This window comes from Rhinatrema bivittatum, chromosome 3 (assembly GCF_901001135.1).
Source record: "Rhinatrema bivittatum chromosome 3, aRhiBiv1.1, whole genome shotgun sequence".
In the NCBI taxonomy this organism is placed as follows: Eukaryota; Metazoa; Chordata; class Amphibia; order Gymnophiona; family Rhinatrematidae; genus Rhinatrema; species Rhinatrema bivittatum.
Window position 1 is genome coordinate 542,001,299 of NC_042617.1, and position 15,434 is coordinate 542,016,732.

At 42.5% G+C, this 15,434-nt stretch overlaps 1 protein-coding gene across 1 annotated transcript in view; it reads left to right on the forward strand.

Moving 5' to 3' along the window:
* Nucleotides 1–15,150, forward strand: part of LOC115088647 (neurofilament heavy polypeptide-like) — a 611,587-nt gene extending 596,437 nt beyond the window's left edge. Inside the window, exon 80 of the mRNA XM_029596909.1 lies at nucleotides 13,961–15,150. Within this exon, the coding sequence (XP_029452769.1) occupies nucleotides 13,961–14,106 (146 nt within the window). The 3' untranslated portion in view covers nucleotides 14,107–15,150. The remainder of the gene's footprint in view (nucleotides 1–13,960) is intronic.
* The last annotated feature ends 284 nt before the right edge of the window (nucleotides 15,151–15,434 follow it).

Sequence of the window (15,434 nt, forward strand, 5' to 3'; positions counted from 1 at the left end):
TGTAATTGTTGCTTGCAAACTGTTATTTTTAAGATCCAGTATACCTGCTTTTCTATTATTGTACAGCTGTTCTTTAATAATCTGGTTAATATTGGCACAGAAGTGCTGAGGGGGTCCTTTAATAGCTAAAGGACTAATAAAGTTCCAGAAAGTGTCCTGCTTGTCCCAGGTTCAACTGTTTCCCTCCCACCCTACCCCTCTACCCACCCACCCCTGGGATTAGATTACTAATATAGACTGTCTAAATTAGCATTAGCAACAAGATCAATTAGTAAGTTAACAGCTAAGGACATACCAATCCAAAACTTAACCAATATGAGAACTATCCAATGCAACTGTTGTAGAGCCTTTATTCTGAGGGAAAGCATCTGGAGACTTGGAGCTTGCCCGATCTGTGCACAGCTCTCTTCTTTGAAAACGGAGCTGACTGAGGTTAAAGCTCAATTAGCTTCAATTAAAAGAATTACACCCATATTGCATTACTCAGAAAATAATTCCCCAACACCAAAGAATAACCAGGAGTCAAGAAAAAGAAATACAGTAGACTCAGGTAGGATAACACATGTGTCCCACAGTCACCCATTCTTGACAGATGGGAAGCCAACAAGTATACCCCCCCACTCAATCAGTTCATCAAGTAAATCATTAAAAAACAGGATCACAGTGGGCTCTGGTAGAATTAGACCTGTAACAAGGAGACACACACAGTATCAAATGCAACAAGAACATAAAGCCCTCCCTATATTAACTGAAGAAATTCTAGAGAAAAACATTGAAATGGATAACTCTGTCATCAATGGCACAACTGCAAAAGGAACGAGTAAAGTGAATAACAAATCTCAACTAAAGTCTCATAAGGAGTACAGGAAAAGCAATAACTGTAAAGAGAGTACCTGGAAAGCTATGACTACAAATGCTCATAGTTTGGGAAATAAAATCCCAGATCTGCAGGCCCTAATGACAGAGGCAGAACTGGACATCGTTGCTATCACAGAGACATGGTTCACAGAATCTCATGATTGGGATACGGCAATACCAGGCTATAATTTGTTAAGGAAGGACAGAGTGGATAGAAAAGGGGGAGGTGTGGCTCTTTATGTCAGAAATAATATCCAAGCATCTGAGCTGCAAGGAAGTTGGGGCAAGGAAGAAGCACTATGGGTAGACCTAAAAACAGATGATAGAGCATCCATTTATATTGGAGTGGTTTACAGGCCTCCAAACCAAAAGGAAGAGCTGGACAGAGATCTGGTTGAAGACATCCATAAGATAGGTAAGAAAGGGGAAGTTGTGATCATTGGTGACTTTAATATGCCAGATGTAGACTGGAAAATCCCATCTGCAGAATCTAAAAACAGTAGAGCAATACTGGATGCCATGCAAGTATCTTTGTTCAAACAAATGGTATTGGAACCCACGAGAGAAGGAACTATTCTCGACTTAGTGCTCAATAATGGAGAAATCGTCTCTGATGTCAAGGTGGGCGCCCACCTCAGCACCAGTGATCATCAAACGGTATGGTTTAATATCACTAAAAGAATATGGAAAAGGAGCACAAAGACCAGAGTTTTACAGTTCAAAAACACAGACTTTGAGGAAATGGGGAAGTACCTAGAGGAAGAACTAAATGGATGGGAAAATGAGAGAGATGTGGATCAACAGTGGACCAATCTAAAAGGAGCAATCGCCAAGGCAACTGCTCTATATGTTAGAAATGTAAAGAAAAGCAAAAGAAAAATGAAACCTATCTGGTTCTCAAAGGAGGTGGCTGACAAAATTAAAGCTAAAAGAACTGCATACAAGAAATACAAAAGATCCCAAAGGAAGGAGCACAAAGAAGAATATTTGTATCAACTGAGGGAGACAAAGAAATTAATCAAGTTGGCAAAAAGTCAAGCAGAAGAGAGGATTGCCAAGGAGATAAAATATGGTGACAAAACATTTTTCAGATACATCAGCGAAAAGAGAAAGGTCCAAAGTGGTATAGTGAAATTGAAAGGTGGAAATGATCAATGTGTGGAGGGAGACGAAGAAATGGCAGAAATATTAAACGAATACTTCAGCTCTGTGTTCACTAAATAAGACCCTGGAGAAGGACCATCTCTACACAACAAGAAACTGGAGGGAAGCGGAACAGAGGAAAATCCATTTACAGTAGATAATGTATGGGAAGAGCTAAAGAATCTGAAAGTGGACAAAGCCATGGGGCCTGATGGGATTCATCCAAGGATATTGAGGGAGCTCAGAGATGTGCTGGCGGGACCGCTGTGCGACCTGTTCAATAGATCCCTAGAAACGGGAGTGGTGCCGAGTGATTGGAGAAGAGCGGTGGTGGTCCCGCTTCACAAGAGTGGGAACAGAGAGGAGGCTGGTAACTACAGACCGGTTAGCCTCACTTCAGTGGTGGGAAAAGTAATGGAGTCACTGTTGAAAGAGAGAATAGTGAACTATCTACAGTCCGGAGAATTGATGGACCAGAGGCAGCATGGATTCACCAGAGGAAGATCCTGTCAGACAAATCTGATTGACTTTTTTGACTGGGTAACCAAGGAATTGGATAGAGGAAGAGCGCTCAATATCATATACTTGGATTTCAGCAAAGCTTTTGATACGGTTCCGCACAGGAGACTGGTGAATAAAACGAGAAGCTTGGGAGTGAGTGCCGAGGTGGTGACCTGGATTGCAAATTGGTTGACGGACAGAAGACAATGTGTGATGGTAAATGGAACCTTCTCTGAAGAGAGAGCGGTTTTAAGTGGTGTACCGCAAGGATCGGTGTTGGGACCGGTCCTGTTCAATATCTTGTGAGCGACATTGCGGACGGGATAGAAGGTAAGGTTTGTCTTTTTGCGGATGACACTAAGATCTGCAACAGAGTGGACACGCCGGAAGGAGTGGAGAGAATGAGACGGGATCTAAGGAAACTGGAAGAGTGGTCGAAGATATGGCAGCTGAGATTCAATGCCAAGAAGTGCAAAGTCATGCATATGGGGAGTGGAAATCCAAATGAACTGTATTCGATGGGGGGGGAAAGGCTGATGTGCACGGAGCAGGAGAGGGACCTTGGGGTGATGGTGTCTAATGATCTGAAGTCGGCGAAACAATGCGACAAGGCGATAGCTAAAGCCAGAAGAATGCTGGGCTGCATAGAGAGAGGAATATCGAGTAAGAAAAGGGAAGTGATTATTCCCTTGTACAGGTCCTTGGTGAGGCCTCACCTGGAGTACTGTGTTCAGTTCTGGAGACCGTACCTTCAAAAAGACAAAGACAAGATGGAGGCGGTACAGAGAAGGGCGACCAGGAAGGTGGAGGATCTTCATCGGATGACGTACGAGGAGAGATTGAAGAATCTAAATATGTACACCCTGGAGGAAAGGAGGAGCAGAGGTGATATGATACAGACTTTCAGATACTTGAAAGGTGTTAATGATCAAAAGACAACGACAAACCTTTTCCTAAGGAAAAAAATCAGCAGAACCAGGGGTCACGATTTGAAGCTCCAGGGAGGAAGATTCAGAACCAATGTCAGGAAGTATTTCTTCACGGAGAGGGTGGTGGATGCCTGGAATGCCCTTCCGGAGGATGTGGTGAAGACCAGAACTGTGAAGGACTTCAAAGGGGCGTGGGATAAACACTGTGGATCCATAAAGTCAAGAGGCTGCCAATGAAAAGTGGGTGACTCGCCAGAATGATGGCTACTGCCTGGAGTCAATACCCTTATTAAATAAACATACACAGGCTTGACTCCAACATCGCTCTAAGCTTCAACAGCAAGAGGAAATGTGGAAAAAAGGATTCACACTCACAAAGAGGGGAGTAGCTGGCTTGTTACGGCGGTTACTACCCCAAATCAAATAAGCCTGATACTTCACTTTCAATGCATATACAGCATAGTTCTCTGATTCAACGGCAGGGGAGAAGAAAAACTGATACTTCACACATCCAGCAGAGCTCTCTGCTTCAACGGCAGGGGAGAAGAAAAGAGGGTTCGCACTCACAAAGCGGGGAGTAGCTGGCTTGTTACGGCGGTTACTACCCCAAACCAAATGGGCCTGATACTTCACTTTCGATGCACATCCAGCATGGCTCTCTGCTTCAACGGCATGGGAGAAGACTTATACGTCACGCATATCCAGCATAGCTCCCTGCTTCAACGGCAGGGGAGAAGAAAAACAACCAATAAGGGCTAATAACATAGTCTGGGTAAAACAAATAAGCGTGGGTGCAGCTTGCTTATTGCGGCGGCTACTACCCCAAACTAATCAAGCTAGATATTTCACTTGGATGATATTTCACTTGGATGCAGCTCCATCACTGCTCTCTGCATTAAGGGTGGGGATGGAAGGGAAGTAGAACCAAGAGCTAAGAGAAACAGATAAGTATGAGAGAAAATATGTGTGAGGCTTGCTGGGCAGACTGGATGGGCCGTTTGGTCTTCTTCTGCCGTCATTTCTATGTTTCTATGTTTCTATGTTTCTATATAAGTAGGAAAAATATGTGCATTTAATGCATTGAAATACTCCCTTTCAATGTATTGCATGTATTCATGCAGAGGCATACATATGGGCATATTTTGTGGGAAAACGATATGCATATTTTATAATATGCACATATGTGATATTTAGCTATTTATTTATTTATAACTTTTATGTACTTTATTTATATATTTATATATATATATATTTTTTTTTTATGTGCATAGATGCTGCTGTGCACAGTTGTTTCAAAATTATCCTCCCAGTGTTTAAGTTTGTATAATAAAAGAATAAATACTGTTCTCTCCCAACTATATTATTTAAACTCCATGTATAATGGCCTTCCCAAAAAACTCATTCACCATCTGCAACTCATTCAGAATTCTGCAGCATGGTCCTTGCTCAATGCCAGTAAATTTGAACCAGTCACTTCACCTCTGAAAGCTCTGCACTGGTTGTTGATCTCGTGCCATTCCATTTTTTTAAATCCTGGTCCTGGCCTTCAAAGCCCTCAATGGCCTGGCTTCACCCTATCTGACCAAATGATTCTTCTTGTATACCGTGACTCGCCCCTTACGCACACTACCAAGCCCTCACCTGATAATCCCTGCTTCTAAGGAGGACTGATCTCCCTTCCATTCTTGATGTACACCTGCACTCTATTGTCTAATTGTCTGCACTCTTCTCTAATTTGACCACTTGCTATAGTTAGCCTCTCTCTCCCTGCATTTCTCTTATGCTTGCCTTCAGTTGATGGTTCTTTTGATGATGCTTTTAAAAATGGCTTGTTCCTCTTCTTTGCACTCTCTCTAGTTGATAATTAGCATTGTATCTATGGTGTTATTCCGAGTTTAATTGTTGTTGCTATTGGTGCAGTCCCTTTTCTGCTGCACTGTGACATGCATTGATATCCTGTAAGACCATGTAATAAATAAATAAACGACTGATTGATTGATTGATTGACTGAAAAAAGACAAGTCTTCATTAACTTTTAAGACATCTGATGACTGCATACCTAAGACATCTTTGTTTATTGAGATACTCTTAGATGAGGCAATATGTATTTTTAAAAAACTTGGCATCACAAGGGGGCACTAGAGACTTACTGGACAGTTGATGTCTATGAAATCTGTTCTCTGAGGAACGAGACAAAAATCAGTAAACGTTGCAAATCAAATTGATGTGCCTTTCAAATATTTATTCTAAGAAATAATTGTCATGTCCAGTGTTAATTGCGCAAAATATACTTATATTTTGTGGCATCACAAGTGATCAAATGATCCAAATAAGACCATTCATTACCACAAAAAATGACTGCTAGCAAAGAAACTAATCATGAAAAGACCTGCAGTCCCTAAATTTACTAAAGACTGAGAATTATAATACCATAGAAGATGATGGCAAAAACTAACTTACTGATCCATCTAGTCTGCCCAGTTATTCCAATCCACTAGGGATGTGCAGAGGGACGCCATACGTTGCATTCGGGATACGTATTCATCGGGGGGCAAATATGTTGCATATGTCTGTATGGCGCCCCGATACGGTTTTACATCTAATCCTATTCGGTACCCAGCTAAAATTAAATTTACTACATCCCCCCACCCTCCTGAACTCCCCCAAGACTTACCAAAACTCCCGGGGGGTCCGGGACCCATCCCCTGTACTCTCACACCCTCGAACCAGTTTCAAAATGGCGCCAATAGCCTTTGACCTACCATGTCACAGGGGCTACCGGTGCTATTGGTCAGCCCTTTCACATGGCCATCAGTGCCATCTTGTGCTCCTACCATGTGACAGGGGCTGACCAATGGCACCAGTAGCCCCTGTGACATAGTAAGGGCAAGGCTATCGGCGCCATTTTGATTCCTGGCACCCGACGGCACGAGTGCAGGAGATCACTCCCGGACCCCCGCTGGACACCCAGGGACTTTTGGCCAGCTTGGGGGGGCCTCCTGACCCCCACAAGACTTGCCAAAAGTCCAGCGGGGGTCCGGAATGACCTCCTGCTCTCGGGCCATATTGCCAGTATTCAAAATGGCGCCGGCGCTACCTTTGCCCTCACTATGTCACAGGGGCCGACGATCGGCCCCTGTGACATAGTGAGGGCAAAGGCTAGCAGTTGCCAATACTCAATACTTTAAATGGGTGACATCGGCCGCCCACGTGCCTACGGGTGAGGCCAAGGAGCAGGAAGACGCGGAGCCCCTACAGGAGCTCCGCTGTGAGGCCGACATTGGAGATGGTGAGTGGGGGAGCCAGGGATGCTGCGAACTCTCTGCGGAAGTAGAGGAAGTGAGCCCGGAACTAGTAGATGGACGAGAGAGGTGAGCAGGACCGGCTGTGGAGCGGACGCGGCTGGGAAGCGCAACAATCCCCAGCTCTCCCCCACCATTGTTAAATGTTAGTGCTCTGGGACACATTTGTGCACATACATTGGTCCGTGTCCAGGTATGCAGAATTTTATAACATATGCATGCATATTATAAAATAGCCTGGTTGTGCGCTTATGTGTGCAATATTTTAAATGGGCATGCGCATGTGCACACAAATCTCGCTTATACCATGTAAATCGGAGGATTTTAAAAGGGGTGCGTGCTGATGCCATTTCCAGTTTTACCAGTTCATTCCCAGTTCACCCAGTTGAGATAGGTCTTCCAACCCCCCCCCCCCCCTTGTTTAAATGCCTTCAGTCCCCCCAGTTAGCCCCAATCCTTAAAACCCTGCAGATCTGCCTCGTTTTCTTTAAATTTTAAATTACACAGCAACCATAGCAGAAGTAAAATTATGTAGCAGTTGACTTCAATGCTCACACATCTCCTGTTCTCGCCCTGAAATGCCCATGCCCCATCCAGACCACTTCTGTGCCCTGCCCTGTTTGAAAACTTTTGAGATGTGCACGCTGTGGGAGATATGCATGTATCTTGGTGGCTTTTAAAATCCACTAGGCGCGTGTGAGCCCAACTTATTCACGCATCCCCTGATTGATGCGTGCATTGGACTTTTAACATTCACCTTTAAGTCTACTGACACCAATTCCTATGATTACATTACTTGTTTATTTATTTATCCATATGTTTAACTCATTTTTTCAACAAGCTGAAAACAAGATACATTTTAAATACACAATAGAATCCATCCAACATAAAATGGTACCATTTGGTGGTGGTAAACTTAGCATACTTCAGTCAACAAGGAGATAAAAGCTAGTCTGCTCCTTAATGCCTTTTGCATAATTTGGATGAGAGAGTAGGGATGTGCATTCTTTTAAAATGAAAGTGCAAAATGCAGCGAATAAGGCTAATTCATTTCATTCAGAATGGCCCAAACCCCGAAGCCAGGGCCTTGCCTATGGCATAGGAATATGCCCAAAGCAGGGGCAGTGACCTAGACCGAAGCACGACACCGGGGTCATGGCGGAGGCATGGGCCAAGGCCTGATCTGTCAGGTATCCAACGAAGACCAGATCCCAAAGCCAGGGCCTTTATCTTGGCCAGGGCCCGGACCCAGTCCCAACGCTATGACCCAACCCAAAGACAAGGTCCCGATGCTGGGGCTCAGCCCGGACCCAAGCCTGATGCCACGACCTGACCCAGAGGCCGGTCATGATGTCTGGGCCTCAGCCTAGGCCGGAGTCTGAGTCCAAGCTCAAAGCCATGCCCTGACCCGAAGGCCGGGTCTTGATGCCTGGACCTCAGACTAGAACCAGGCCCAACGCCAGGGCCTCAGCCAGGAGGCTTGGTCCTGACACCTGGGCCTCACCCAGCATCAGGCCCAGGCCTTGGAGCCCAGGCCTGGGAACGCCTCTTCTTTGGTCCTCTTCTTTCTATGGTGCTTGAAAGCCAAGTGACGCCATCCACGAATGACGTACATCAAACTGGTGCCATTCACTGGGGTGGATGTGCTGGTTTATTTACTCTGGTGTGACCCCCAGTGGCATCATTTGGCTTTCAAATGCTGAAGAAAGAAGAGGACCAAAGAAGAGGAGCTCCCAGTCCTGGACTTCGAGGCCTGGCCTACTGGCTGAGGCCCCAGTTTTGGGACCTGGCCTCCAGGTCAGGACTTGGCTTCGGACCTGGATACCATCATTTTTTGTTGAGGCCCCAGCATCAGTACCTGGCCTGTGGGTTGGTTTGCAGCATCAGGCCTAGGTCCAAGCGGAGGACTTGGCAGCAGGACCTGGCCTTCAGGTCAAGTTACAGCATTTGGCCTGGGCTTGGGCTCCAGTCTAGGCCAAGGCCCAGGCATCAGTACCTGGCCTCTGGATTGGGTCATGGCATTGGGCCTGGGTCTGGCCTGAGGCCCCGCATTGGGACCTGGCCACCAGGTTAGGTTGCAACATCGGGCATGAGGCCCAGGTGTCAGGACCCAGCCTCTAGGTCAGGTCACAGCATCGGGCCTGGGTCTGGTCTGAGATCCCGGGGTTGGGACCCGGCCTCCAGGTCAGGCCGCAGCATCAGGCCTGGGTCCAGGCCAAGGTTCCAATGTCAGAACCCAGCCTCTGGGTTGGGCCTGTGTATGGGTTCTGGCCTAGGCCTAGATGTTGGCCTTGAGTAGGCTAAGGCTGCTTCAACCTACCATGGCCTCGGCCTATGCAAGTCCGAGGCTTTGGCCTAAGCCGGTGGATTCCCACTGGACCGGATAAGTGGGGACTGGGGGGATCCTGGACCTGGCCTTTATCTGGGAGAGTGAGAGGGAGGCCTCGTTTTCACTTTTTGGCTATTTTGTAGGATTTTTTGTTTGTTTGTTTGTTTGTTTGATTTGTTTTTTTCACACAAAGGAAACAAAACAAGCAATCCATGAACCAAAATTTGTGGGGAAAAAAAACCTCTCAAAAATGAAAATGAATTTCTTTTTCCCTGCACATCCCTATGAGAGACTGCATTCTATTGATGTAGCATGGGCTTACACTCATGCTACAGCTATTGTGTGTCTATTCTTAAAACAGGTGAATTTTCAGCAAGGAATGGTATTATGTTCTTATGTACTGAGTACTCAAATGATTTAAAGGTGCATTTAACAGGTCAGACATTTACTGATATTCTCCTCATTTTAGGCTTATGAACAATTATTTTACTTTTGGTAAAAAAATATTTGACAAACTTGCACAATTTGTTAATGTTTGGAAAATAAGAAGAGATTGGATTTGATGGACTGAGTTTATCTTTCAAATATTCTACCTTTGTATCTTTGTGTTTGTAATTTACTTTTCATATTAATTGGTATACTGTGTTTGGACCAAACTTGTAGTAAAGCTAGGAAAATAAACTTAAAAGAAACCGTGACACAACAAAAAGCCTTCAAGTTTCAGAAACATCTTTTCTTTCTGTAAATGGTATAAAATTCTGCAGCACACATCATTATGGGCTGGAAATTTAGAGACAGAATGACCTCTGTTCCTGTAGGCCTTCACTGGTTACCTGTGAAATTTTGTATCCAGTTTAAGATACTTTCTCTGGTTTTCAAAGCCCTATGATATAATTGGGAAGTTTATTTACGGACATGCCTAAAATGGTACTGTCCACCTAGAGCATTTACATCATCACAAGATGCCCTATTTTAGCAATAGGCTTTTTGAGCCCAGTTTTATAACATAGTGCTTAGGGCTCAAGTCTGCATGTACAAAATACAAAATACATGCGGACTTCAGTCATAATTTTCAAAGCGGATATGTGTTAGCCCCTGCACACTTAGTACATTTATGCTGCAAGGGAGTGGATGTCACTGTTCATGCGGACATTTACGTGCATACTTTCAATTTTAGAAAGTACATGTAAATGGATTTCCTGTCTTTCAAATACGTGTACAAATTTGCATGAAATTGCTTCCGCATATACTTTTACACTGACAGCCCTGAGATAATTTTCAAAAGACCTATATATGCGTGTAAACCAGCATTGTATGGAGGTATCTACTTTTGAAAATTGACTCCTTAGCTCCAATGGAACAGATTATCTGTGGACATTCATTTAACAGACAATTACTTTTTATTTAGAAAACAGGTGAAGTCTGTTTTGTTTTCAGAAAATGTTAATACAGCTCTTTGTTACTGATAGGGGATCAGCTGGGGATATGGTTTAGGGGCTCTTAATTGTAAAACTGCAAATGTTTTGGTTATTATTTTATTTGGCTGTTTTTTTAGGTTTTGCATGCTAGCTTGTTGGAAGCTATAATAGGAGTAGCTTTAGCTTAGCATGGGTGTTTTATGTATTAGTTTTTGAATATTATATGCTTGTTTTTTACATATTTTATATGGTATAGGGTTTAATATGTTCTGAGGCTGGTTTTTAATATTGTATGTTTTCTATGGTTTTAATACTGTTTATTATGCTATGCTTGTTTATTACCTATTTTATATGGTATGGGATTCAATATAATTTTCTGAGGCTGATTTTACATATTTGTTTTCTATGGTTTTATTACTTTTTATTATGTTTGTAATTATTGTTTATGTTATTCTTATATTGCATGTGTTTGTATGGGACCAGTGTGTTTGTATGTGTTTGAATGGGACCAATATCCATTACTAGCAACAGTAACATGGAATATACTTAGTTTTTGGGTACTTGCCAGGTTCTTATAGCCTGGATTGGCCACTGTTGGAAACAGGATGCTGGGCTTGATGGACCCTTGGTCTGACCCAGTATGGCATGTTCTTATGTTCTTAACCACTCATGATTGTATAAAGCATGCTTTGTATGAATTATTTTATTTATTTTATTTATTTAGTGTTTTTTTATACTGACATTCACGATAGGCATCACATCATTCCGGTTTACATTAAACAAGGGGTGAATAAAATGAGCAAATACAATAAAAGTTTGACAAGTGCGAAGCTGGAAATGTTACAGTTACAATAAAACAGGGATGTACACAACTGGGAGCCGAAGAAGAAAATAGGCGATTAGGAATTTTAACAAAAAGAGCAATTATTTACAATGATATGAAATTTACTATATAATTGTAATTTTTTGTATTGTTTGTATCCCTACACAAAATTGTTTGTATCCCCACACAAAAGTCAGGTGGAAATTTCTGCTGCTATTTTGTCTTAGATAATTTTGAAATGGAGCATTTTCTCCTTTGAAAACTATTGCAAAGTACATTGGTAAAAAAAAATATGCATGGGCTTTACACTTCTGTGGGCAGTTTAAAACTTGCCCTTTAAAAGAGTAACTAATTTTAGAATTGCCTGCACTGGTGCAAGGTCCGCCACATTCTTTCAGTTTGTAAATTATCCCAGGAAGATTGCCCACAAACACTTACACCTGCTAATTGCTCCGAGTAATTTTTCCGAGAAAAATTATGCACATACTTTTGAAAATTGAAAAGCATGAGCATAAATGAAAACCCTCTCTTCAACCCCACTTCTAGGAATGCCTCCTCTGTCTGAAGGTAAAGTAACGCTTGTAGTAGCATTATAGGGTGGCCAGTTTTCTAAAAGCCCATTTCTGTGGGAAAAGCACTGGTTCACTGCAGAAATGACTGAAAAGTACCCACCAAAAACATTAAATAAATAATAAGTGCAAGAATGGCCATTAGGAGAATAATTTTCAAAGCCAGGTGCCCGGCTAAAGTGATTGAGCTGAAAATTGTCCCTTCTCTGCTTCTGTACTTTCAGAGGGATTGAGGGAAGGCGTTCCAGGAGACAGGAATAGGGGCAGAGTAGGGGAAAATGGACATAGATTTCATTTTAAAACCTAAAATGATAACTTACATACAACTATGTGAGGTGGCATATATGGCCACACATAGTTCTAGCAGAGTATTTTTATAACCTGTGTGTTTGATATATGCACTTTTCATATAATACACGTATCTCTACCCTGCAACACGTTCGCATATGTACGCTTATGTGCGAATACATGCAATGCTATTTTATCTGTGTAACTTTTTAAACATTCGACCCAATGATGTTAACGTTCAAACCGGCCCATGGGCACTCTTTGGTGCGCGTGTGTCAGTGTGTGCCCAGAGATGCAGTCATTTTAAAACGTACGCGCATATATGCATGCATGTTATAAAATACCCTGTCCGCATGCACATGTGCCCAATTTTAAGGGGGCACACGCATGAGCAAGGAAATCCTACTTCTACTGGGTAAGTCAGGGGATTTTAAAAAGGGTGTGCGCTCTCGCCATTACCACTTTCACCAGTTCGTCCACCAGTTCACACAGTTAGCAGCTAGAAGCCCCAAACTTCTCTAGTTTAATAGACTTCACTCCCCCCCTCCCCCAGTTACCCCAAACACATTAATCACCTCAGTTATTGTCAGGTTTTTTTTTTAACTTACACCTCCTCCATAGCAGAAGTAAAGTTACGTGCCATGGACCTGGGTATGTGCCCAGGCATGTAAGCTTTTACATGCACATCTCTTGGACATGTCCAGAAATGCCCATGCCTCACCCAGACCATGCCCATGCCCATTACCCTCCCCTTTTTGAAAACTTTTGAGATGTACGTGCAGCAGAACATGCGTGCATATCTGAGCGGCATTTAAAATTTGGTCGGCGCACGCCAGACCGACTTGTGTACGCATGCCCCTATTGATGAGTGTGCTGGACTTTTCAAATTCACCTTTATATGCGTTATTTTACAGCAAATGTGTGCCTGCAGGAAAAATAAATGCTATTTAACTAAGGCAGTTTCTTTTAAAATGAGCTATAAGGAATGTGTTTACAAAGACTTTGCAACTCTAGATTTGATGGTAACTTTCAAAGGGACGCACAGGCACACATTGATACATGTGCATTGGCATGCGACCAGGGACAAGGCTAGTTTATAACATACACGCACATACATGCATATGTTCTAAAATAGCCTGGGTGCACATATGTGTGTGCCCTATTTTGCAAATGGGTATGCACAGCCGTGGAAGCGGGGGGAATTTTATAACTGGCACACAGCCACGAAACGATCAGCTTCACCAGCTCATCAAACCATTACGCCCAGTGTAGAGCTAGGTCCTCCAAACCACCATGGTTTAATAGCCGGTTTTCCCCCCAGTTACCTTTTAACCTCTCAGGGATGGCTTTTGGTTTTTTTTTTTAACTTACACCTCCTCCATAGCAGAAGTAAAGATACGCAGCACTGGACTTGGCACATGCCCAGGTGTGTAAATATTTGCATGTACATCTCTTGGCCTCACCCTGGAATGCCAATGTCTTGCCCAAATGATGCCCACACCTTGCCCTTTTTTGAATCAGAGTGACAAATTTGCATATCGGGAGATGTGCATACATGTAGACGTCTTTTAAAATAGGGTGGGTACGCGTAACCCCTACATGCATCTCCCAATTTTGACGTGCACCGGGCTTTTAAAATTCACCTCTGTGTGTATGTGTACTGCACAACTGACCAAATAAGCAACAGTGGGCTAGACAAGAAACTTTTTGTGGGGGTAACTGACCCCTCTCTTGTGCTTATCCTCCAGTTAAACTTTGAAAACAGCGTTGACTAATTTGTATTTTCTGCTGCTTCCTCAGCTCCTGTCCGCTTCTTCCAGTGTGTATTCCTCGATGCTTACAATGGATATGGATTGCCATTGCCCTTTAATCCTGCCGACAGCAGTGGAAAGAACCCTGGCCACTTAAAGGCAGACGTAAAGAAGAGAAAAGCACCAGGACAATAGACAAAAATATACTTGACTGTGACTTTTAAGAAATTTTGCACTATTGTGTCTACTTGTTCCACAGTAAATGCTGTGGATATATCTCATTGAAGAAATGTGATCCAGTAGGACACCATCCACTGGCAAAGTTTTTATTGTTACCCATACCAACAGGGAATGAGTGGATAAATCATACTTGATATCAAGTAAATATCACTAAACTAGAGATATGAGTACCACATTCCTTGAGAAAAAGGCTGGGGTACTGAAATAATTTTTGCGAGAGCAGGCAAATTTAGTGTTCACTGCCTCTTTTTGAGCTTTTTTTTTTTTTTTCTATCTGCGTTGAATAATGCTGAAAGTGTGATTTCCACATGATAGTTTTCAAAGGCTGGAGATGAAATCAAAGACTTGTTAAAGCAAAAATTTATTTTTAACCGCTTAAACTGGTTTGCATTCACATTCGGTCAACTCAGTGACATGACAGAGAGTTACCAAATTATGGGAAGAGATTACTGTTTACAACTGAGAATTCAGCATGAATAATGCCAGCAAAAAAAAATGTTTTTATACAGGATGGTACTGTTCAGTATCTTAGTAATGTAAATGTATGCTGTATATACTACTTGAGCCCTACCACAGTCAGTGGGGACAAGGGTCATGTCTTATTGTATGCAGAGCTGCTAAGCAGAATGAGCAGGATAAACCTTTGCAAGTGTTCCAGTTGGACCTTTCTGTACAGTGAAAACATTCTCTTTTCTTGGTAAATGACTGATTAATGCTACAGAAATGGACAGCCTTGATGCATAACCTATTGCAAGACTTTATAGAGCATGAGAAAGTCAGAAAGTTAGTTTAGGATTATGAATGTCTCTGTTATCGTAGTGCAGATGCTGATGCAGTTTGCTTCATTGCAATATTCCCATAACTAATATGGAAATCTATTTTGTTCAGGTTTCCAAATTAACTTTTCATCAGCAGTGTTCTAGAGAAGCATGACTCATTTTCCTGGGTTTCAGATAACTACATAATAACTCAATTAAAGGTGCTTTTTCCTAATTACAATTCCTTCTATTTTTCAATTACCATTCACTACACCTAATTCTGTGCAAATGGTTTGAGCTGTTGATACATTGCTATATAATGGTTGCAATATAAAAACTTTCTTAAGAGGCTTATAGACTTTTAAAGCCCACCTATTTTACTTTTCAGTTTGTCCACCTTAGGGCATTACATAACACAGTTTTGGTTGGCAGGCATCACATTTTCAGTTATGTTATGTAGCTGTGCATTTAATGCATTATGGAAACCCTTTTCTAAAGCTTTTCTCTCAATCACTTTTCAATTTA